The 23410-nt window shown below is 48.5% G+C and overlaps 1 protein-coding gene and 1 pseudogene across 2 annotated transcripts in view; one reads left to right on the plus strand and one right to left on the minus strand.

The window, feature by feature from the left end:
- The window catches only part of EHMT1 (euchromatic histone lysine methyltransferase 1), a gene marked incomplete at both ends in the record, with an annotated part of 188790 nt that extends 173823 nt beyond the window's left edge, over positions 1–14967 (minus strand). The window contains one exon of the mRNA XM_080709450.1: positions 14905–14967. Within this exon, the coding sequence (XP_080565576.1) occupies positions 14905–14967 (63 nt within the window). The remainder of the gene's footprint in view (positions 1–14904) is intronic.
- On the plus strand, positions 9501–10749 carry LOC308271814 (histone-binding protein RBBP4-like; annotated as a pseudogene). The gene has a single exon. The product of its transcript is annotated as a histone-binding protein RBBP4-like (transcript).
- Positions 14968–23410: the final 8443 nt, after the last annotated feature.

Raw genomic sequence — 23410 nt, forward strand, 5'->3', positions numbered from 1 at the left:
CTTATTTTCTATTCTTTATTTTGAAATAAGGTCTCATGAAGTTGCAGAGGGCCTAAGCAGTTTAAGCTGACAACAAATCTGTTGTCATCCGAGTACTGGGATTACCAACACGTGCCGGAACACCACGCAAAACAAAAAAACTTTTAAGTGCTGAGATGAACTGGACGTGGTGGTGCATCTTGTGATCCCAGTATTTAGGAGGATGAGACAGGAGGACTGCAAGCTCAAGGACAGCCTCAACAAATACTGGGACTTTCATCAATCTAGAGTTTCAAAATAAAAATAAAATAGGACCCGGGATATAGTGTGGAGGTAGAATGACCCCGAGTTCAATCCCAGCACCACAAAAGGGGGGGGGGGGGCTGGAGAAGTAGCTAGAAGGTAGATTCCCCCTCCCAGGTTCAATACCCAGCACCACAAACAAATAAAGAAATATAAACAAATAAATAGTTAAGCCAACTCCAGCAACTTAGGTTCTCAGAGAGACAGGGAGACAACTAAGTGAGACTGTCTTAAGCAGGACCGTGTTTCCAAATAAAATATAAAATATGAAGCCAGGCGTGGTGGCACATGCTTGTAATTCCAGCATTTGGGAGGCTGAGACCAGAGGATCATGGTTCACAGACAGCCTGAGCTACTTAGTGAGGCCCTCTGCAATTCAGTGAAACCCTGTTTCAAAATAAAGAATAAAAAATTGGGCAGGGGGTGTAGCTCGGAGGTCGAATGCCTCTAGGTTCCATCCCCAGACCCGCAAAAATAAAATAAAATAAAATAAAATAAAATAAAATACAGCTGGGGGGTGTAACTCAGTAGTAGAATGCCCCTTGGTCAAATCCCCAGTACCACAAAAACAAAAAATATGCCTTAGCAAAAACCAAAGCAAGCTAGACATAAAGAGGTTTAGATACTATAATCAAATGTATCCACTACAGAAACACATGCTGCACTGGCCCAACATATGAAACATGCACAGTAATAGAAGTGATGCATCAGGGGCACACCTGCCATCCCAGGATGTGGGAGAACAAGAGAACAGATTTGAGGCCAGCCTCAGCAAGTACTAAGACCTCTCAGCAACCTTGTGAGACCCTGTTTCAAAATAAAAGTAAGCCAGGCATGGTGGCGCACGCTTGTATTCCCTGCGCTTGGGAGGCGGAGACAGGAGGATCACACAGGTTCGAAGCCAGCCGTGCTAGCTTAAGAGACCCTGTTAGAGACCCTGTTTCTAAATAAATAAATAAATAAATATATATATATAAAATAGGTCTGGGAGTGTAGCCCGAAGGTAGAAGGGTTTCCAGGAACCCCAGTACCACCAAAAAAATAAATTAATTAAAAAATAAATGAATCAAAGTAAAAATAGGGCTGGGGATGTAACTCAGAAGTTCAAGCCCCAGTACCACACAAAATAAGTAAATAAATTAAAAACCCAGGCATGGCGGCACACACTTGTAATCCCAGTACCTGAGTGGCTGAAACAGTAGGATCACAGGTTCGTGGTCAGCCTCAGCTACTTAGTGAGGACCTCTGCAACTTAGTGAGATCCTGTTTCAAAATAAAGAATAAGCCAGGAGTGGTGGCGCTTACTTGTAATCCTAGTGCTTGGGAGGCTGAGACAGGAGGATCACAGAGGTTCAAAGCCAGCCTCAGCTACTTAGTGAGGCTCTCAATAACTTAGTGAGACCCTGTTTCCAAATAAAAGATAAAAATAGGTCTGGGAGTATAGCCTGGAGGTAGAAAAGCCCGTGGGTTCCACCCCCAGTACCACAAAAAAAAAAGAATAAATAAAACAGAGAATAAAAAATTGGACTAGGAGTTGGGCTTGGTGGCCCTCGCTTGTAATTCCCGCGCTTGGGAGGTGGAGACAGGAGAAGTACAGGTTAGAGGCCAGCTTCAGCTACTTAGTGAGACCCTGTTTCCAAATAAAGCATAAAAATAGGTCTGGGAGTATAGCTCGGAGGTAGAAAACACCTGGGTTCACCCCCAGTACCACAAAAAAAAAAAAAAAAAAAAAAAATTAGACTAGGAGCCGGGCTGGTGGAGCACGCTTGTAATCCCAGCATTCGGGAGACTGAGACTGGAGGATCATGGTTGGCTGACAGCCTCAGCTATTTAGTGAGGCCCTCCATAACATAGTGAGACCCTATTTCAAAATAACGAATAAAAAAATAGAGCTGGGCCCGGTGTGGTGGCGCTCGCTTCTAATCCCCACGCTTGGGAGGCAGAGACAGGAGGATCGCGAAGGTTGGAAGAAAGCCTCGCTGGCTTGAGACCCCGTTTCCAAATAAAAATAATATAAAATAGGTCTGGGAGTATAACCCAGAGGTAGCAGGGTTTACAGGGACCCCAGTACCACCAAAAAAAATTTTTTAAAGAAGAAGAAAAAATAGGGCAGTGAGTGTAGCTCAGAGGCCAAATGCCCCTGGGTTCCATCCCCAGACCCACAAAAAAAAAATTGGACTCAGGATATAGTTGGGAGGTAGAATGCCCCTGGGTTCAATCTCCAGTACCGTAAGTAAGTAAGTAAGTAAGTAAGTAAGTAAGTAAGTAAGTAAATAAATGGAATCCTGGAGTTATAGCTCAGTGGCAGAGTAGGTGCTTAGCACACACAACACCCTGGGCTTAGTTTCCAGCACCAGAAAAAATAAAAGAAAGGAGAGACACATAATCATCTCAAAACAGATACAAAACAACCACCTGACAGCCAGGCATGGAACCACAGACTTGTAATCTCAGTACTTGGGAGGATGAAACAGGAATCACATGTTCAAGACTGCCTTAGCAACTTAGTGAGGCCCTCCAAAACTTAGACCCTGTTTCAAAATAAAAAAGATAAAATAGAGCTGGTGGTACAGCTCATATGTAGAACACCCTGGGTTTCAATCCCCAATACCAAAAAAAAAAAAAAAAAGGCTAGGGGTATACCTTAGAGGTAGAGTACCCCTGGCTTCAATCCCTAGTACCACACACACACATACACAAGCCCCAAGTATATGATACCATTTATATAAAATGTTTAAAAAAGACAAATTCAAGCCAGGTATGGTGATTCTCCTGTCTCAGCCTCCCAAGTCCTGGGATTACAAACATGCACCACCAGACTGGACAGAGATAAGACCTTTTATTAGAAGAGCAAACCATGAAGGGTCTGCCCTCCTGGGTAGGATTCATGCCATTAAAAAGATGCTAGTTGCCGGGCATGGTGGTGCACGCTTGTAATCCCCACGCTTGGGAGGCTGAGACAGGAGGATCACGCAGGTTTGAAGCCAGCCTCAGCTACTTAGTGAGGCTCTCAGCAACTTAGTGAGACCTGTTTCCAAATAAAATAGAAAATAGGTCTGGGAGTGTGACCCAGAGGTAGAAAGCCCCTGGGTTCTATCCCCAGTACCACCAAAAAAAAAGGAAAAAAAGATGCTAGTTGCCAGGCGTGGTGACTCATGTTTGTAATCCCAGCACTTGGGAGGCGGAGACAGGAGGATCGCACAGGTTCGAAGCCAGCCTCAGCTACTTAGTGAGACCTTTTTCCTAGGTCTGGGAGTATAGCCCAGGGGTAGAAAAGCCCTGGGGTTCCACCCACAGTACCACACACACAAAGAGAAGATGCTAGTTCCGCCTGCCTGCACTCCTTTCATCCTTTCTGGCCCTCTCACCTTTCACCACAGGATGATGGAACAAAAAGGCCCTCACCAGATGTGGGCACCTTGAGATTGGACTTCTACCCTCCAGAAGTGAGTCCAAAAAATTCTGTTCATTTCAAGTGACCTGGCTTCAGGTGCTGTTAAAGCAGTACCCAACGGATCAAGACACTCACATACTCCTTTTTGCTATTCTTTCAAATGGACATCCCGAATCCGACCAGTTATTGGCACCTCAGCTGTCCCCATCCACACTCTCACCATTTCTTACCAGGCGCCCCTCGGGACTCACATCTCCTGAAAGACCTTCCATGCCCATCTTGCCTACAGGGAGCCAGAGCAAGCGGCTCGCCAGTCAGGCGCCCCCTGGCAGCCCCTTCCTGCTCAGAGTCAAAGCAAAGCCTCAAGACCTGGGCCTTGCAGCCCCACGCTATCCTCCACATCACAGCCTGCCGCAGCACCCTGGCTTCCTCCGAGAAACAGTAGGGCTCCTACGCAGGTGACTTCCTCTCTCTGGCTACCTGTGAAAGCAGGTCAAGGTGCTCGCAATACACTCACCAGAGAGGTAAGCATTCCGGAAAGATGGCAGGTCCTCCGCTCCACCTGAAAGCATCAAGCTACTTATTCAAGGCGTTCTCCGCAGCTAACACATGCAGGATTTATCAATAAATCTGCATATCACACAAAAGCAAAGAAAGCAAAACACAAAAACAATATTCTAAGAAGAAACAAAAGTGACAACCTACAAGAGCAGGGTAATCTGCCGATTCCCTCCTTACAGCACACATTCCGGAACATCTACAACTAAACATCTAAGCATTAATTTTTTTTTCCCAGAACTGGGAATTGAACCCAGGGGCATTCTACCTTCTAGCTACACTCTCAGCCCTACTTTTTTATTCTTTACTTTGAAACAGGGCCTAAGTAGCTGAAGCTGGCTGTGAACCTGTGATCCTCTGTCTCAACCTCCCAAGTACTGGGATTACAAGCATGTGCCACCATGCTCAGCTTTGAGGATTTTTTTTTTTGGGGGGGGGGCAGTATTGGAGATGGAACCCAGGGGCATCCTACCTCTGAGCTACAGCCCCAGCCCTTTTTTTTTTTTTTTTTTGCGGGTTTGGGAATGGAACCCAGGGGCATTCAACCTCCTGCCCTACTTTTTATTCTTTATTTTGAAACCGGGTCTCACTGAGTTGCAGAGGGCCTCACTAAGTAGCTGAGGCTGTCCGCGAACCGCGATCCTCCAGGTCTCAGCCTCCCGAATGCTGGGATGACAAGCGTGCGCACCACGCCCCGCTGGTCAGCTTTGAGTATTGATCTTAAAATCTGTGCCAAAAAGTTCTACCTCTGTTGTGCCATCAAAATTGGTGTGCATTAGGTAACTGCTCATAAATTAAAGTAAATCAGTATAAGGCAATTCTCCTTAAAATAACTAAAGCAATTATAGCCTACTAAATGAAATCACTGTCACGGATCTCTAATGATAAATCATCACAGAATATAGTCACAAAATAGAGAGAAGACTCTGTTTTTACACATTTTACCCTAAGAAACAAGGCAAGGTGGATGCATTTGGTTAACACCTGCCAGATCATTGGCCCTTGAATCTCCCCATGATGAGCAGAGTGAGCCCTGCCTTCCTTCAAGCAATGGGAAAGAGCTAGCAAGCTCTTCCCTTCCTTTCATGCCCTCCTGTGTCCCCCAGCACTGAAAGTAGAAAAGTATGAAAGTCACAGAGCTGCACCTCACTTTCCAGGAAAGGAGACCCCACCCCTAACTGGAGGCCCTCAAAGGCCAGAGTTCTCTGCACAGCAAATGTCATATATTCGTTAAGGTCCAGCTCACCCGGCAGTCAAGTCCTCCCACCCTAGCATCCAGCACCTCTGTGCAGCAGGACAAGGCTCCGCTCACAGCCCTGAGGCACAAAATAAACAGGTGGTACCAAAATGACCCACACACCTTGGCCCCAGAGATCAGAACTGGAGGGGAGGGGCTGCCCCAAATTTTAACTCAACATGTATAATGACTAACAAGTCCAAAAGAAAGGACTACAGGCCTTGAGGAAGGGAGCTCAACTCAACCTGAGATCAGTCTCTACGTACAGCAGCATAAACAAAACAAGACAATGGAGGCCACAGGGCGGGCCTTACCTTCCAACAGGGTGTTAATAACCCTGTCTCTGAGCTCCCCACAGCTACTGCTGCCCTCCACTCCACATAGAGACAATAAATGCCAAACAAGAGAGCCTCACAAAAGACATGTCCATTACTGGCCAGCTTTCCTGAGACAAGAACCATTCTGCCTCCGCACAGCAGCCCTAGCAGAAACTTCCTCTTGGGTGCTGCCATGAAGGAGTACTTAAGGTTCAGAAAGGATGATCAGAGGTTCACTGCCAACCTCAACAACTCAGTGAGAAGCTGTTTAATAATTAAGAATAGGCCGGGCGTGGTGGCGCACGCTTGTAATCCCCGCGCTTGGGAGCTGAGACAGGAGCATCACACAGGTTCGAAGCCAGCCTCAGCTGCTTAGTGAGGCTCTCAGCAACTTAGTGAGACCCTGTTTCCAAAAATATATATAATGGGTCTGGGAGTATAGCCCAGAGGTAGAAAGCCTCTGGGTTCCACACCCAGTACTACCAAAATAAATAAATAATTAATTAATTAATTAATTAAGAATAAGCCAAGCCGGGCGTGGTGGCACACGCTTGTAATCCCCATGCTTGGGAGGCTGAGACAGGAGGATCGCACAGGTTCAAAGCCAGCCTCAGCTGCTTAGTGAGGCTCTCAGCAACTTAGTGAGACCCTGTTTCCAAAAAAATATAAAATGGGTCTGGGAGTATAGCCCGGAGGTAGAAAGCCTCTGGGTTCCACCCCCAGTACCACCAAAAAAAAAAAATTAAGAATAAGCCGGGCAAGGTGGTGCACGCTTGTAATCCCCGCTCTTGGGAGGTGAAGACAGTAGGATCACACAGGTTTGAAGCCAGCCTCGCTGGCTTAAGAGACCCTGTTTCCAAATAAAAATATAAAATAGGTCTGGGAGTGTAGCCCAGAGGTAGAAGGGTTTCCAGGAACCACAGTACCACCAAAGAAAGAAAGAAAGAAAGAAAGATTGATTAAGAATAAAAAAATGGGCCCGGCGTGGTGGCGCACGCTTGTAATCCCAGCATTCGAGAGGCTGAGACAGGAGGATCGTGGTTCATGGACAGCCCCAGCTACTTAGTGAGGCCCTCCGCAACTTAGTGAGACCCTGTTTCAAAATAAAAAAAAATAAAATAAAATAAAAATAGGGCAGGGGGTGTAGCTCGGAGGTCAAATGCCCCTGGGTTCCACATGGAGTACTGGGGGGGGGGGGGGCTGGCTGTGGTAGTGCAGCTTGTACTAGGGAGGCTGAGACAGGAAGATCACAGCGGTCACCAGCCAGCCTCAACTACTTAAGTGAGGCCCTCTGCAAATTAGTGAAACCTTGTTTCAAAATAAAGAATAAAACATAGGGCTAGGGGTGTAGCTTGGAGGAAAAAAAAATTGGGCTGGGCCTGTAGATCAGAGGTAGAATGCCCTAGAGTTCAGTCCCCAGCATCCAAAAAAGGAAAAAAAAAGGTAAATAAAGACATGACAGCACACATGTATATTTAGAAAGATGAAGTAAATGCTAAAGAGTTGCGAGTCCCCGTGGCCTCTGGAGAAAGGCAGGAAGGGAGGGTGTGCGTGTGTGTGTGTGTGTGCGTGTGTGTGTGTGTGTGTGTGTGTTACTGGGGGTTAAACCCAGGGTTGTTCTACCTCCAAGATATACACTAGCCTTACTTTCTTTTTATTTTTTTTACTTTGAAACAGGGTCTCTGCTTGTCATCCCAGCATTTGGGAGGCTGAGACCAAAGGATCACAGTTCTCAGACAGCCTCAGCAACTTAGTGAGACCCTCTGCAGCTCAGTGAGACCCGGTTTCCAAATAAAGAATAAAAAATAGGGCAGGGGGTGTAGCTCAGAGGTCGAATGCCCCTGGGTTCCATACCCAGACCCGCCAAAAAAAAAAAAAAAAATAGTGCTGGGGGTATAGCCCAGAGGAAAAAAGCCCCCTCCCCCAGTTCAATCCCCAGTACCACCAAAAAGGAAAAAAAAGGAAAAAAGAAAGGGTCTCACTAAGTTGCTGAGAGCCTTGCTAAGTTGCTGAGGCTAACCTCAAACCTGCAATCCACTCACTTGTTTCAGCCAACTAAGTACTAGAATTACAGGCTTGTGCCACCACAACTGGCAAAAGGGCTTTTTAAAATTTCAAATGTCTGCCGGGAGTGGTGGCACATGCTTGTAATCCCAGCATTTGGGAGGCTGAGTCCAGAGGATCACAGATCGCAGCCAGCCTCAGCTACTTAATGAGCCCTCTGCAACTTAGTGAGATCCTGTTTCCAAATAAAGAATTAAAAATAGGTCAGGGGGTATAGCTCGGAGGTCAAATGCCCCTGGGTTCCATCCTCAGACCCACAAAAAATAAACTAATTAATTAAATGTCTCCTAGCACTAATTGCCTTTCTTTCTTTCTTTCTCTCTCTCTCTCTCTCTCTCTCTCTCTCTCTCTCTCTTTTTTTTTGGTGGTACTGGGGTTCCTGGAAACCCTTCTACCTCTGGGCTATACTCCCAGACCTATTTTATATTTTTATTTGGAAACAGGGTCTTCTTAAGCCAGCGAGGCTGGCTTCAAACCTCCAAGATCCTCCTGTCTCCGCCTCCCAAGTGCGAGGATTACAAGCAAGCGCCACCACCATACTGGGCTGCCTTACTATTTTTTAAGGACTGGGGATGGAACGGAGGGGCAGTCTGCCTGAGCTCCACCCCAGCCCTTTTGATTTTCTTTTGATTTTCTGAGGCACTAAGCACCACCATCCCCAGCTTGACTATAAATTATGTGAATATGTATACATTATTCTAAAAACCAGACAAGAGCCAAGGACATGGTGGCACACACTTGTAACCCTAGTATTTGGGAGGCTAAAACAGGAGAATCGCAGGTTAGCACCTAGCCTCAGCAACTTAACAAGGCCCTCAGTAACTTAATGAGACCCTGTTTCAAAATAAAGAATTAAAAATAGAGCCAGGCACCAGGAGTGGTGGCGCAGGCTTGTAATCCCAGCATTTGGGAGACTGAGACAGGAGGACCAGGGTTCATGGACAGCCTGAGCTATTTAGAATAAAGCTGGGCATAGTGTCACATACTTGTAATTCTAGCATTTGGGAGACTGAGACAGGAGGATCAGGATTTGTGGACACCCAGCTACTTAGTGAGGCCCTTTGCAACTCAGTGAGACCCTATTTCAAAATAAAGAATAAAAAATAGGGCTGAGGGTATAGCTCAGAGGTAGAATGCCCCTGGGTTCCATCCCCAGTACCACAAATAATTAATTAAATAAATAAATAAATAAATACCAAACAATAAGGTTAAAGGAAAGTGGGCATGATGGTGCTCAGCTTTTTTTTCCTTTGACCTACAAAGATAGTCAACACATTTCACACTAAGAATTATGAAAAGCTGGGCACAGTGGCACACACCTTGGGAGGCTGAGACAGGTGGATCACAGGTTTGCCACCAGCCTCAGGAACTTAGGAAGGAAGCCCGGCATGGTGGCCCACATGTGTAATCCCAGCACTTGGGAGGCTGAGAAAGGAGGATCACACAGGTTCAAAGCCAACCTCAGATACTTAGAGGCTCTGAGCAACTCAGTGAGATCCTGTTTCCCAATAAAGTATAAAATAGTTCAAACCCCTGGGTTCCACCCCCAGTAACACACACACACAAAAAAGAAACTTAGAAAGGCTCGGCTCACAGCCTCCCCGCCCCTCCCGCAACGTAGGACCCTGGGATCCCAGAGCCCGCAGCCATGGCCGACAAGGAAGCAGCCTTTGAGACGCAGTGGAAGAACGTGCGATCAACAAGTACAAAGTGTGGAACGAGCACCCCCTCCTGTGTGATCTGGTGATGACCGTGCTCTGGAATGGCCCAGCCTAACTGCACAGTGGCTCCCAGACGTAACCAGACCAGAAGGGAAAGACTGCAGCCTTCATCGCCTTGTCCGGATGAACACCACCACCTGTGACGGCCGGCGTGCAGCTCCCTAATGGTGACGCTCAGTTCAAGCATCACACTACGACCGTGAGAAAGGAGGGCTTGGAGGCTTTGGCTCGGTGAGTGGGAAAACTGAAACAGAAATCAAGATCAACCATGAAGGGGAAGTAAACCGGGCCCGCTCTATGCCCCAGAACCCTTGCATCATTGAAACAAGGACTCCATCGAGTGATGTGCTTGTTTTTGACTATACAAAACATCCTTCTAAACCAGACCCTTCTGGGGAGTGCAACCCAGACGTGCGTCTCCGTGGACATCAGAAGGAAGGCTATGGGCTTTCTTGGAACCCGAATCTCAGTGGGCGCTTACTTAGTGCTTCAGATGACCACACCATCTGCCTATGGACATCAGTGCCGTTCCAAAGGAAGGAAAAGTGGTCGGTGCAAAGACCGTCTTTACAGGACATACAGCAGCAGTAGATGATGTTTCCTGGCATCTGCTCCATGAGTCTCTGTTGGGGTCAGGTGCTGATGATCAGAAACTTATGATTTGGGACACTCGTTCAAACAGTACTTCCAAGCCAAGCCCTTCAGTTGATGCGCACACTGCGGAAGTGAGCTGCCTCTTTCAGTCCTCATAGTGAATTCATTCTTGCTACAGGATCAGCGGACAAGACTGTTGCCTTACGGGATCTGAGCAATCTGAAGCTTAAGTTGCATTCCTTTGAATCACAAAAGAATGAAATATTCCAGGTTCCGTGGTCGCCTCACAATGAGACTATTTTGGCTTCCAGTGGTACTGATCGTAGACTCAATGTCTGGGATTTAAGTAAAATTGGAGAGGAACAGTCCCCGGAAGATGCAGAAGATGGCCCACCAGAATTGTTGTTTATTCATGGTGGTCACACTGCCAGAATATCCGATTTCTCCTGGAATTCCAATGAACCTTGGGTGATTTGTTCTGTTTCAGAAGACAATGTCATGCAAGTATGGCAGATGGCAGAGAACATTTAAAATGATGGAGATCCTGAAGGAAGCATGGATCCAGAAGGACAAGGATCCTAAATATGTCTGACCTTATGACATATTTAACACTGAGATTGATTTAACACTGGTTTTGAGACACAGGCTTTGTTCAGTGATCCCTCTATTACAAGTACCACCGACAATGCTATTAACCCAAACAGCAGGTGTTTTCTAAATATTAACTTGGGTACTTGATTCAACAAAGCCAGACTTATATTTAAGTTTCTTCAGGAATTTTGTAGTAAAAAATCCACGTCTAAAGTAGCTACAGAAAGGGGAATATTATGTGTGGTTATTTTTTCTTCTCAAGCTATATCCCCAAGTTTTTCAGACTCATTTAAGTAAAGGCTAGATTGTGTAAGGAATAGAACCAGGTGAGGTGGATGTCTGAGCCATGAAGTATAAATACTGCAAGATGTCATTTTTATTCAGGAATTAGGGGAGATTCGAGTCAATATAGATTCCTACTCTAAAACTGTCACATCTGACTTTCCAGAACACACATCTTCCTATAAAAACCAGTCTCTTGGTTTCTTCAATAAGTCAAAACTACACGTACCTCCTTCCCCATATACTTTCGCTTGTTAGTGTATTTCCTGCTGTTTTCATATTATCCATTTCCTCTCTGTGAAATGGTTTTTGCTGTGTGTTTTTTTTAACTTGGGACCACCAAGTTGTACAGATGTATGTTTTACCTGACAGTTGTACCACAGGTGGACTGTCATGTTGAGAAGGGTGAATTGATAGCTTGTATTTGTTTTGAAAATTAAATTAATCCTTGATAAGAGTTGCAATTTTTTTAGGAGTTAGTCCTTGACCACTAGATTTGATACCATTTCCATTTTGGGTGACCTGTTTCACCAGCAGGCCTGTTACTCTCCATGACTAACTGTGTAAGTGCTTATAATGGAATAAATTGCTTTTCTACATTAAAAAAAAAATAGAAAGGCCCTACACAATTTAATGAGATCCTACTTTATTCATTTATTTATTTATTTAAAGGTACTAGGAATAGAACCCAAGGGCATTCTACCTCCAAACTACACCCCAACCCTATTTTTTATTCTTTATTTTGAAAAAGGCTCTCACTGGCCGGGCGTGGTGGCGCACGCTTGTAATCCCCGCGCTTGGGAGGCAGAGACAGGAGGATGGCACAGGTTCGAAGCCAGCCGCGCTGGCTTAAGAGACCCTGTTTCAAAATAAAAATGTAAAAATAGGTCTGGGAGCGTAGCCCGGAGGTAGAAGGGCTTGTAAGAAGCTGAGGCTGTCCTCAAATCAAAATTCTCCTGTCTCAGCTTCCAAATGCTGGGATTACAAGTGTGCGCTGCCAGGCCCGGCTGAGACTGTAGCTTAAAAATAAAATATCCGCGGTTCGCGGACAGCCTCAGTAAAATTTAGTGAGACCCTGTTTCAAAATAAAAGAATAAAAAAGTGTGGCAGGGGGTGTAGCTCGGAGGTCAAATTCCCCTGGGTTCCATCCCCAAACCCGCCAAAAAAAAAAAACCATAAGGAGCTGGACATGGTGGCACACGCTTGTAATCCCAGCATTTGGGAGGCTGAGACAGAAGGATTACACAGGTTCAAAGCCAGCCTCAGCTATTCAGTGAGGCCCTTTGCAACTCAGTGAGACCCTGTTTCAAAATAGAGTATAAAATAGGTCTGGTAGTAGAGCCCGGAGGTAGAAAAACCCCTGGGTTCCACCCCCAGTACCACCAAAATAAATAAATAAAGCCAGGCTCCGCCTCCCCCACGCTTGGGAGGCGGAGACAGGAGGATGGCGCAGGTTTGAAGCCAGCCGTACAGGCTTAAGAGACCCTGTTTCCAAATAAAAATATAAAAAATAGGTCTTGGGAGTGTAGCCCGGAGGTAGAAGGGTTTCCAGGAACCCCAGTATCGCCATAAATAAATAAATAAATAAATAAATAAATAAATAAATAAATAAATAAATGGAGCCATGTGTAAATCCAGCGATTAGGAGGCTGCTGCGAGGAGGGTCATGCAGCCCTTTGCAACTCAGTGAGACCCTGTTTCAAAATAAAGCATAAAAAATAAGGCAGGGGATATAGCTTGGAGGTAGAATGATCCTGGGTTCCATCCCCAGTACCGCAAAAATAAAAAATAAAAATAAAATAAAACATAAAACATAAAACAGGGCTGGAGGTATAGTTTGGAGGTAGAATGTTCCTAATATCCAACACCACAAAGAAAAAAAAGAGAAAAGAAAAAAAAGGAACAAATAACCAGTTAGATAAATTTGAAGTATCAGCCGGGCGTGGTGGCACACGTCTGTAATCCCAGCATTCAGGAGGCTGAGACCAGAGGATTGCGGTTCGCAGACAACCTCAGCACTTAGTAAGGCCCTCCTCAACTTAGTGAGAGCCTGTTTCAAATAAAAGAATAAAAAATAGGGCAGGGGGTGTAGCTCGGAGGCCAAATGCCCCTGGGTTCCATCCCCAGGTTCAAAGCCAGCCGGGCTGACTTGAGACCGTTTCCAAATAGAAAAGTGTAAAAAAATAGGTCTGGGAGTGTAGCCCTGAGGTAGAAAGGTTTCCAGGAGCCCCAGTACCACCAAAAAGAAAAAAAAGATAAGTTTGAAGTGTCAGCTTTGCTGGTTTAATCTTTGGCCAACAAGTGAACCCTCACCCGGTAACCATTTCCCACATTTAGTGGCCACAATAATCCCATGCTGTCTGTCTTCCTCAAGGGAGCCACGAGGACTGTACTAAAGACACCGGACACCTCATTTTATCAGAGACAAAATGACCATCACATACATGTGTCCAGCGAGCGTGGACTCTGCAGCCTGGTCACCTGCATCTTTATCTTCTTGGCCACAAGCTCTGCAATCCTGAGCCTCACTGTCCGTTTCCTCATCTGCAAATAGGGATTTAACAAAACCTACTTCATAAAATCGTGTCACGCTCATGTGGGTGAATTCACTGGACACACCATGGCCTGGCCGGGCCTGTCAGGGCTCTACAGACTTAGGCTGTTATTACCACTGGCTCTGTCGAGCCTTCTATTTGAGACTGTCTGTGGAATCGGAGACAACGGGGACCACTGGCCACTCCATGTCTAACACCTAGTGCATGCCCAACGCTGAGCAAATGCTAGGCCTACAACCGACTATGCACAGTTATTTAATATTTGCCAAGTCTTGTTGTCTTATCTGCTAAATGGGAAATAACAGAACCTGCTGCACAGGGCATAGAAAACTGAATGAACTTCTCTGAAGAGCTCGAACAGTGCCTGGGACAGCCCAGGTGCTACGTACACGGTATCGGTAATAACTGCAAACCTGGAAGTGCCTTGGGATGTTCTACCGTGCCTTTTTGTTCCCAGTGCCTAACTCAGTCCTTGAACACTGCCGGTACTCAACAAATCCTCCTTGCACTGAATTAAAGAACTCCCCTGCACCTCCCGGTTTTCCAACATCCACAAACCCCAAAACGCAAAGAAGACAGGGGAGGCGACAGGGAGGACAGGAGGCCGGCAGGCAGCGGCTCCGCGGTCCCGAGCTAAACCCACTGCCCTGCCCCGGCCAGGCCGCTCCGGCCTCCTGCACCTCCACCTCCCGCTCCAGGAGTCCCACGCGCCCGCGCCCGCGCCCGCGCCGCCCGGGGCTGCCAGCTGCCCCTCCCGCCGCAGGCGCTCGGGCCGGCTCCGGGCTGGCCCGGGACGCGGCGGTCCGCGACTCGGCCAACCAACTCCGCGGAGTGGAGGCTCCGAGCCCGAACAAAGAGCGCGCCCTGCCGCGCCGGGCCGCCGGCCGCGGGGAGGAACTTGGTGCGCGAGCGCTTTGTGCGCCGAGCCCGGCCAACTTTTCCCTAAAGATGGTGCCACGCTCTGCACCGAGCGAAAGGTCACGCCGCGGGCCGGCCGGCCTGGCCCCCGCGCCGCCCGGCCGGCCGCCGGCGCCGCCCTTTGTCCCGCGCCGGCCGCCCCGCGCACCGCGGCTCGCCCCGGCGGGAAGCGGGTCCGGCCGCCGCCGCCCCGGGCCCGCGCACAAAGCGCCCGGCGGAGCGCGGGCCGGACCGGGCCTCGGCGCGGCCTGGCCTGGGGCGGCGGCCCGGAGACGCGCGGCCCGCCCGGCCCGCCCGGCCCGCCGCCGCCGCCCGGCCCCCGCCCCCGCGCCGCCGCCGCCGCCGCCGCCGCCCGCCGCCCCCGCGCCGCCCCGCCGGCCCCGCGCCTCACCTCGGCATCGGCGGCGGCCATGGCCCGGGCCCGCAGCGTGGCCCCGCCCCTCCCGCGCGCCATCGCCCCGCCCGCGCCGCGCGGCCCAGGGCCGGGGCGGGGCTGCGGGCTGAGTCTGCGCCGGCGCATGCGCGCGCCGAGACGCCGGCGGCCCGGGGCAAACGGCGCCTGCGCCGTGCGGTGGGGCGGGGCGGCGCCTGCGCGCTGGAGCGGAGTCGGGCCGCGCCTGCGCGCTGGAGGCCGGCGTCGGCGTCCCGGCTCGCGGCGCGCAGGGGAAGGGCCGGAAGGGAAGAAAGAAGGCCGTCCTACTGAGTCCTGAAGCCGGCGGAGTTTCGTCTCCCGTTTCCAGCAACGCAGTGGTTTCCCTCATTCTCGATTTTGCCTTCCTCTCCTTTGTGTGTGGTACTGAAGATTGAACTCGGGGCCGTCCCACCTCTGAGCTACACCCCCAGCCCTTTTCATTTCTTATTTTGAAACAAGGTCTAGCGAAACGGTCGTGCGCTGAGCCTCGAACCTGCGATGCTCCTATCTCTGCCTCCCTAGTACAGGGGTTACAGGTGTGCTTCACGGCGCCGAGTTCAACCGATCCCCGAAAATATTACGTACGAAATTCGTAGATGAACAATTTCTGGGTTTGGGGCTTTAAGAGTTTTTTTTGTTGAGTTTTGTTTTTTGCTGTTGGAGATTGAGTCCACTGAGCTACATCTCCAGCCTTTTGTGAGTTTACTTTTTTTTTTTTAATGGTACTCCGGATTGAACCCATGGGCATTCTATCTCTGAGCTACACCCCAGCTTTATTTTTTACTTGGAAACGGTCTCATAAGCTGCTGAGGTCCTAAGATGCCGAGGCTGGCCCCGAGCCTGTGATCCTTTTGTGCCAGCCTCTCAAGTATTCAAATTACAGGCGTGTGCCACTACGCCAAGCTCATCTCCAGTCCTTTTTGCTTATTTTGCCATATATTGGTTCTTGCTAAATTGCGGAGGCTGGCCTCTAGAACTTTTCCATCTTCCTGCCCAGCCTCTGAGTCGCTGGGATTAGGGACCTGTGCCACCTCACCGGCTATACTATAACTAGGTTTTGTATCGTGCCATGTAGGTAGCGGTTGGGCTGAAGTCCCATATTCATATTGAATATTCGGTGTTTTCCCGCTGCCGGCACTGGGGCTGGCGCTCAACGGTAGAATGCCCCTGGGTTCCATCCCCATTACCACCAAAAAAAAAGAAAAAATAGCCACACCGGGCGTGGTGGCACACACTTGTAATACCAGTACTTGGGAGACTGAGACAGGAGAAACTGCAGGTTCGAAACCAGCCTCAGCTACTTAGTGAGGCTCTCAGCAACTTAGACCCTGTTTCGAAACAAAATATATAAAATAGGTCTGGGAGTATACCCTGGAGCTAGAAGGCCTCTGGGTTCCATCTCCAGTACCACCAAAAAAAAAAAAAAAAAACTTGCTGGGTGTGGTGGCATACCCTTGTAATCCCAGTAGTTGGGAGGCTGAGACAGGAGGATGGCACAGGTTAGAAGCCAGCCTTAGCTACTTAGTGAGGCTCTCAGCCACAAATAAGAATATAAAATAGGTCTGGAGGTGTAGCCTGGAGCTAGAAAGCCCCTAGGTTCCTTTCCCAGTACCACACACACAAAAAAAATAATTTAAAAAAATAGGGCTGGGGTTGTAGCTTGTGTGGGGCCATTAAGGTCTTCCTCTTATCTTTACTAAAAGTATACTTCTGACTGTCCTTCCACCCAGAATCAACAAGGTTTAGGGTCATGGAGGTTTCCAAGTAATTAAGACTCTCTCAGAACTAATGATGCTATTGTTCTGTCTGAGCTAAGACTAGGTTTGTGTTGTTTGTGTTGCACTAGGGTATTGTTTGACCTGCCCGGACTTTGGACTTGTCTTTCTCATCCGGGGTAACCTGAAGCAAAAAACTATAAATACAACAAGAGACTAAACCCCAACATCGGCCAGTAGAGATATCGACCCAGGAGTAGACTGGCGATCCTTCCATGTTAGGAATAAATAATATTTGGAATTAAATTCTTAGAGTTACATTATTTCATCCTCCCTCCTTTCTTCGGAACCCGTACTTTTCCCGGCTGGCTCTGGCAAGCTTGGAGGTAGAATACCCCTGGGATCCATCAAGAAAGGAAGGACGGACGGACGGACGGACGGACGGACCGGGCGTTGTGGCGCACGCTTGTAATCCCCACGCTTGGGAGGCTGAGACAGGAGCATCACACAGGTTCGAAGCCAGCCTCAGCTACTTAGTGAGGCTCTTAGCAACTTAGTGAGACCCTGTTTCCAAATAAAATAGAAAATAGGTCTGGGAGTATAGCCCGGAGGTAGAAAGCCTCTGGGTTCCACCCCCAGTACCACCAAAAAAAAAAAAAAAGAATGAATTCCTCTAAGTCTCTGAGTTCAATTCCTAGCACCACAAAAAATAAAGACAACAATTTCCAAATACAAGGTTATTCCATAAGGTTTTAAGGTATGTAGGGGGAACTTCTACACCAAATGCAGTGGTATATACCTCTAATCTCAGCTATTCAGGAGGCTGAGGCAGGAGAATCACAAGTTCAAAGCCAGCCAGGGCAAGTTAGGGAGACCCTATCTCAAAATAAGAAGGGCTAGAGATGCAACTTAGAAGTAAATCACTTGCCTAGCGTGTGTGAGGCCTTGGCTCAATCCCAGTACCTCAAAAAAAGAAAGAAAAAGATATCTGCCCCTGATGTCCAGCAGTCTACATGATCATGACTTAGTGGTCCAGGACCGCCCAAGGCAGATGACATTCCTGATGGTGGTCCGTCAGCAGTGTCTAGTGTTATATCCTAGCCCAGCATCATCTCATCACATAGGCACTCTTTTTTCTTTTTCTTTTTTTTTTTTTTTTTTTGGTGGGTGTGGGTGTGGGAGGGCGGCATGGGGATTGAACCCAGGGGACATTCTGCCTCTCCGCTACACCCCCAACCCTATTTTATTTATTTTTTTCTCTTGAAACAGGATCTCACTAAGTTGCCGTGGCCGATTTTGAACCTGTGATCCTCCTATCTCAGCCTCCCAAGTACTGGGATTCCAGGTGTGCGTGCATCACCAGGCTTGGCATCACAGGTATTCTCACCTTACATCATCATCTAAGGTAAGGTGAATACAAAACACTAAGTAGAAAAATATTTACATAATTTGTTACATATAGTCATTTTATTGTGACTAATATTATTAATCTCTTCCTATCCCTAATTCAAAAATTAAACATTATTGCTTGTATAAGAGAAGAGATAGTATCTGTAGCATTCAGTACTATGTATAGTTTCAGGCATCCACTGAAGATTTCAGAACATGTCCCTGCTGATGAGGGACACTATTCTGTTCTCTCTTTCCAAGAAGGTATCCTGGTAGGCTGGCCAAGGGTGGCAGACTCAAGGCTTTGACTCCTGACCTCTAAACCCAGGTACATTTTTATTTCCTTGGCTTTCATAGAAGGCAGATACTCTGAGTTTCTTTGTAGGGTGATGCCCAAGTTGGCAGTCCCCAGTGGAGAGGGCTTTCCACTTATGGGAAGTGCCTGATGGAGGAAGGTGCTCTGGGTAGAGGGCCCCCAGTTGGAGAGGTTCCCTGGCCAGGCAGAACGCCCTAGCTGGGAGGAGGAATCCCCGTTAGGGGCATGCCCCAGTTTGGGGGTGTACTGTAAGGAAATGTGCTCCTACAGATTTGAGAGGTGTGCAGTTAGGGGATTCCCCTCCTGGCAGGATGATCACCTGAAGGAGATTCTAACACAGAGGAGTGCCCAGCACGCGCTCTGACCAGGAGGGTGTGTCCAGCTGGGGCACTGTCCCACTGGAAGGGCTGACCTGACTGGGGAGGCTCCCCAGATGGAGAGATGCTGATGGGTCATCAGGTTTGCAGGTGTGCTGCCTTGTCTACCCCAAGCCCCCTGCCAGGCATCTGCTTGGTGGACATAGGACAAGGACTTTTCTGCAAAAGCAGCCTTCGCTGGACAGGGCATCCATGAGCCATCTTAAGCTACCTGCTTCCTAAAGCAAAACCTGTCTCTTCTGACCCTGGGACTTGAGGAAAGAAGGTATATGGAGCATCTGGGCACAGTGGCACCACCTGTAATCCCAGTACTTGGAAGGCTGAGACAGGACAATCTCAGGTTTGGAGACAGCCTCAGCAATTTAGAATGGCCTTCCGAAACTTAATGAGGCAATTTTAAAACAATAGAACTGGCCAAACATGGTGGCGCACGTTCAAAGCCAGCCTCAGCTACTTAGGCTCTCGGCACCTTAGTGAGACCCTGTTTCCAAATAAAATACAAAATAGGTCTGGGAGTGTAGCCCAAAGGTAGAAAGCCTCTGGGTTCCATCCCTGGCACCACGCACACACAAAAAAAATAAAATAAAACAATAGAACTGGGGAAGCCAGACATGTCGGCACACACATGTAATCCCAGTCTTGGGAGGCTGAGACAGAAGGATCATAGATTTGAGGACAGTCTGGGCAACTTAGGTCCTACTTCAAAATAAAAATATAAGGCCAGGCATGGTGGTGTATGCTGGTAATCCCAGTATTTTGGGAGGCTAAGACAGGAGGATCCGAGTTCACAGATAGCCTCAGCTACTTAGTGAAGCCCTTTATAACCCAGTGAGACCCTGTTTCAAAAAATAAAGAATAAAAAACAGGGCTGAAGGTGTAGCTCAGAGGTAGAATGTCCCTGGGTTCCATCCTCAGTACCACAAAAAAAAATATATATATATATATAAAATAGGAGCCAAGGCTGGGCGTGGTGGCACATGCTTGTAATCCCAGCATTCGGGAGGCTGAGACCAGAGGATCGTAGTTTGCAGACAGCCTCAGCTACTTAGAGAGGACCTCTGCAACTTAGTGAGACCCAGTTTCAAAATAAAGAATAAAAAATAGGGCAGGGGGTGTAGCTTAGAGGTCGAATGCCCCTGGGTTCCATCCCCAGACCCAGAAAGAAAGAGGAAGGAAGGGAGGGAGGGAGGGGAACCAAACATGGAGGCACACACTTTTAATCCCAGTACTTGGGAGGCTAAGACAGGAGGATTGCAGGTTTGCAGCCAGCCTCAACAAATTAGTGAGACCCTGTTACAGATAATAAAAAAAATAGGGCTGGGGGTGTAGCTCAGAGGCAGAATGCCCCAGGGTTCAATCACCAGGACCAAAACCAAACAAACAAGCTGGGTGTGGTGGCGCGCTTGTAATCCCAGCACTTGGGAGGCTTGAGGAGGATCATACAGGTTCATAGCCAGCCTCAGCTACTTAGTGAGGCTCTCAGCAACTTAGTGAGACCCTGTTTCCAAGTAAAGTATAAAATAGGTCTGGGAGTATAGCCCAGAGGTAGAAAAGCCCCGGGGTTCCACCCCCAGTACCACAAAAAGAACAAACAAACAACTGGGAGTATGGCTCATAGGTAGTATAAAAGGACTGGGGTGTAACTCAGAGGTAGAGTGCTACTGTGTTAAATCCCTAGTACCACATTGAAAAGGCATCTGGGCGTGGTGGCACATGCTTATAATCCTAGCATTCACATTCAGGAGGCTGAAACAGGAGGATCACGGTTGGCAGACAACCTCAGCTACTTAGTAAGGTCCTTTGCAACTCAGCAAGACCCTGTTTCAAAATAAAGAATTAAAAAATGGGGCTGGGGGTGGAGCTCAGAGGTAGAATGCCCCTGTGTTCCATCCTCAGTACCACTAAAAATAAAAATAAAAAAGAAGGCAGATAGCCAGGCGTTGTGGCACACACCTGAAATCCCAGTACTTGGGAGGCTAAAACAGGAGGATCACAGATCCTCTCATCGAACTAGCAAGACCCTGTTTCCAAATAAAATGTGGCTGGGAACATAGCTTAGAGAATGTCCTTGGGTTCAATCCCCAGTACCCCCCCCCAAAAAAAAGAGAGAAAAGAGTAAGGCATAGAGCAAAGTTGATGGTCTCACTATTAAGAATTAAGGAAATCCCAGCATTCGGGAGGCTGAGACCTGAGGATCACGATTTGAGGACAGCCTCAGCCGGCTGACCTCAGCTCAGAGGTCGAATGCCCCTTGGTTCCATCTCCAGACCCGCAAAAAAAAAAAAAAGAATTAAGGAAGTCCAGCATGGTAAACCCAGCATTCAGGAGGCTGGACTGGAGGATCAGCAGGCTGGGCGTGGTGGCAAGCACTTGTAATCCCAGTGCTTAGGAGGCCAAGACGAGAGAATCATGGGTTTATGGCCAGCCACAGATACTTAGTGAGGCTCTCCATAAGTTAGTGAGACACTGTTTCAAAAATAAAGAATAGCGGGGCATGGTGGTGCAGGTTTATAATCCCAGCACTTGGGAGGCTGCGACAGGAGGATCGCACAGGTTTGAAGCCAGCCTCAGCTACTTAGCCTCGGCTACTTAGTGAGGCTCTCAGCAACTTAGCGAGACCCTGTTTCCAAATAAAATATAAAATAGGTCTGGGAGTATAGCCTGGAGGTAGAAAGTCCCTGGGTTCCATCCCCAGTACCACCAAAATAAATAAAAATTTAAAAAAGAATAAAAAAATAGGGCTGAGGGTATAGCTCAGAGTAGAATGCCCTAGGTTCTATCACTAGTACCCCCAAAACAAAAAATAAGGAAGCCCAAACTTGGTGGTGCATGCCTGTAATCCCAGTTTGTGCAAGGCTGTCTTCACAGCCAGTCTAGGCACAGTCGCATAGGGAGACACGCATGCGCCACCAAATGGCCCAACCTGGCCCACCCTCCCCACACCCACCTCTCCATCTTCACTCCTGCCTTAGGGCTCCCCGTCCTTCTCAGAAACCTTTTATCCAAGGTACTTGATTAGCTCACTTTTTACCAACCTTGCTTGTGTGTGGGGTATGTGTGTGGGTGTTAAGTTACTGGAGATGGAGCCCAGGAGCATCCTGCCTCTGAACTGCACCCCCCCCCCCGCGCCCTATTTTTTTTTTTTTTTTTTGGTACTGGGGTGGAACCCAGGGGCTTTTTCTACCTCTAGGCTATACTCCTAGACCTATTTTATAGTTTATTTGGAAACGGGGTCTCACTACGTTGCTGAGAGCCTAAGTAGCTGAGGCTGGCTTTGAACCTGTGCGATCCTCCTGTCTCAGCCTCCCAAGCACTGGGATTACAAGCATGTGCCACTATGCCCGGCTTCCCAGCCCTATTTTTATTCTTTATTTGGAAACAGCGTCTCATTAAGTTGCTGAGGGCCTCAATGAATTGCAGAAGATGGCTTTGAACCTGTGATCCTCCTACTCCAGCCTCCCAAGGACTGGGATTACAGCCTGTGCCGCCCACCGTGCCTGGTTCAGGCTTTTCTCTCAATCATGGCTGCTCTGCTTCTAGCAGGTGTTTACAGACTACCCCACCTGTGGCCTACTCTCCTTCTTTATGCTTTTCTTTAATATTCATCTTCCCCTTGTCCCACAAAATGATGTTAGCCAGGTACCTACCTGCCTGCCTGGCAAACGGTCACACTGCTACCCTCAAGGGGCGGGCTCCGGCACGTGTGCGGTGAGAAGAGCCATATCCCTCTGCCTGCAGACTTTGGGATGCAGGCCCAGTAGGCTGGGGGAAAGCTCAGGTGGGATCCAGCCTGGGCTGGCAGCTGTGTACAGGACGGATCTGCCCTTCTCTTAGAGCACTCCAGGAAAAGGGAGAGCACACCATCTGTCCCCTAAGGACCACTGACCTTGTTGTGTCAGCTTGCTGATGTACCTAGCAAACAGCCTTCCACCCATCAGAGCTGGAACACCCCCTGCCCCGCGCTACTGGGATGGAACCGAGAAGCTCTACCTCCGAGCTACATCCCCAGCCCTTTTAGGGCTTTTTTCTTTTGAAATAGTCTTGCTACATTGCTGAGGATGTCCTCAAACCTGTGGTCCTCCTGTCCCAGCCTCCCAAGTACTGGGGTTACAGGCATGCACCACCAGGCCCCACTCAGGGGTGGAATTTGTTGTTGTTGTTTTGTGTGTGTGGTACTGAGAGTGGAACCCAGGGGCTTTCTAACTCCAGGCTACACTCCCAGACCTATTTTATATTTTGTTGGAAACAGGGTCTCACTAAGTTGCTGAGAGCCTCATTCAGTAGCTGAGACTGGCTTCGAACCTGTGCAGTCCTCCTGTCTCAGCCTCCCAAGTGCGGGGATTACAAGCGTGGCCACCAGGCCCTGCCGGAAGTAGAATTTGATGGAGTCTACTTTAACCACTTCCACTGGGTCCCTCTCCTGCCACAGTGGTGCTGCCCTTGGGCCTCCCTTGGGACCTGAGCTGCAGGGCACCCTCTGGGACACGCCATCCACAGAACTCTGCCCACCTGGCTCTGGCCACCTACATGGCCCTCACAGCATGCGCTATTTTGGCTTGTGGGTGGGAGGGACGAGGCAGGATCCTCAGAACCAGCTGGGCAGCCAGCAGAGGCCCAAAGGTAGGGGTTTCCACAGAGAGTGGTACCTGGCACGCCCTCTTCCCACCAGTTTCTTCAGGCTGCACAAC

This window comes from Muscardinus avellanarius (genome assembly GCF_963383645.1).
Source record: "Muscardinus avellanarius genome assembly, chromosome: 13".
NCBI classification, from domain to species: Eukaryota; Metazoa; Chordata; class Mammalia; order Rodentia; family Gliridae; genus Muscardinus; species Muscardinus avellanarius.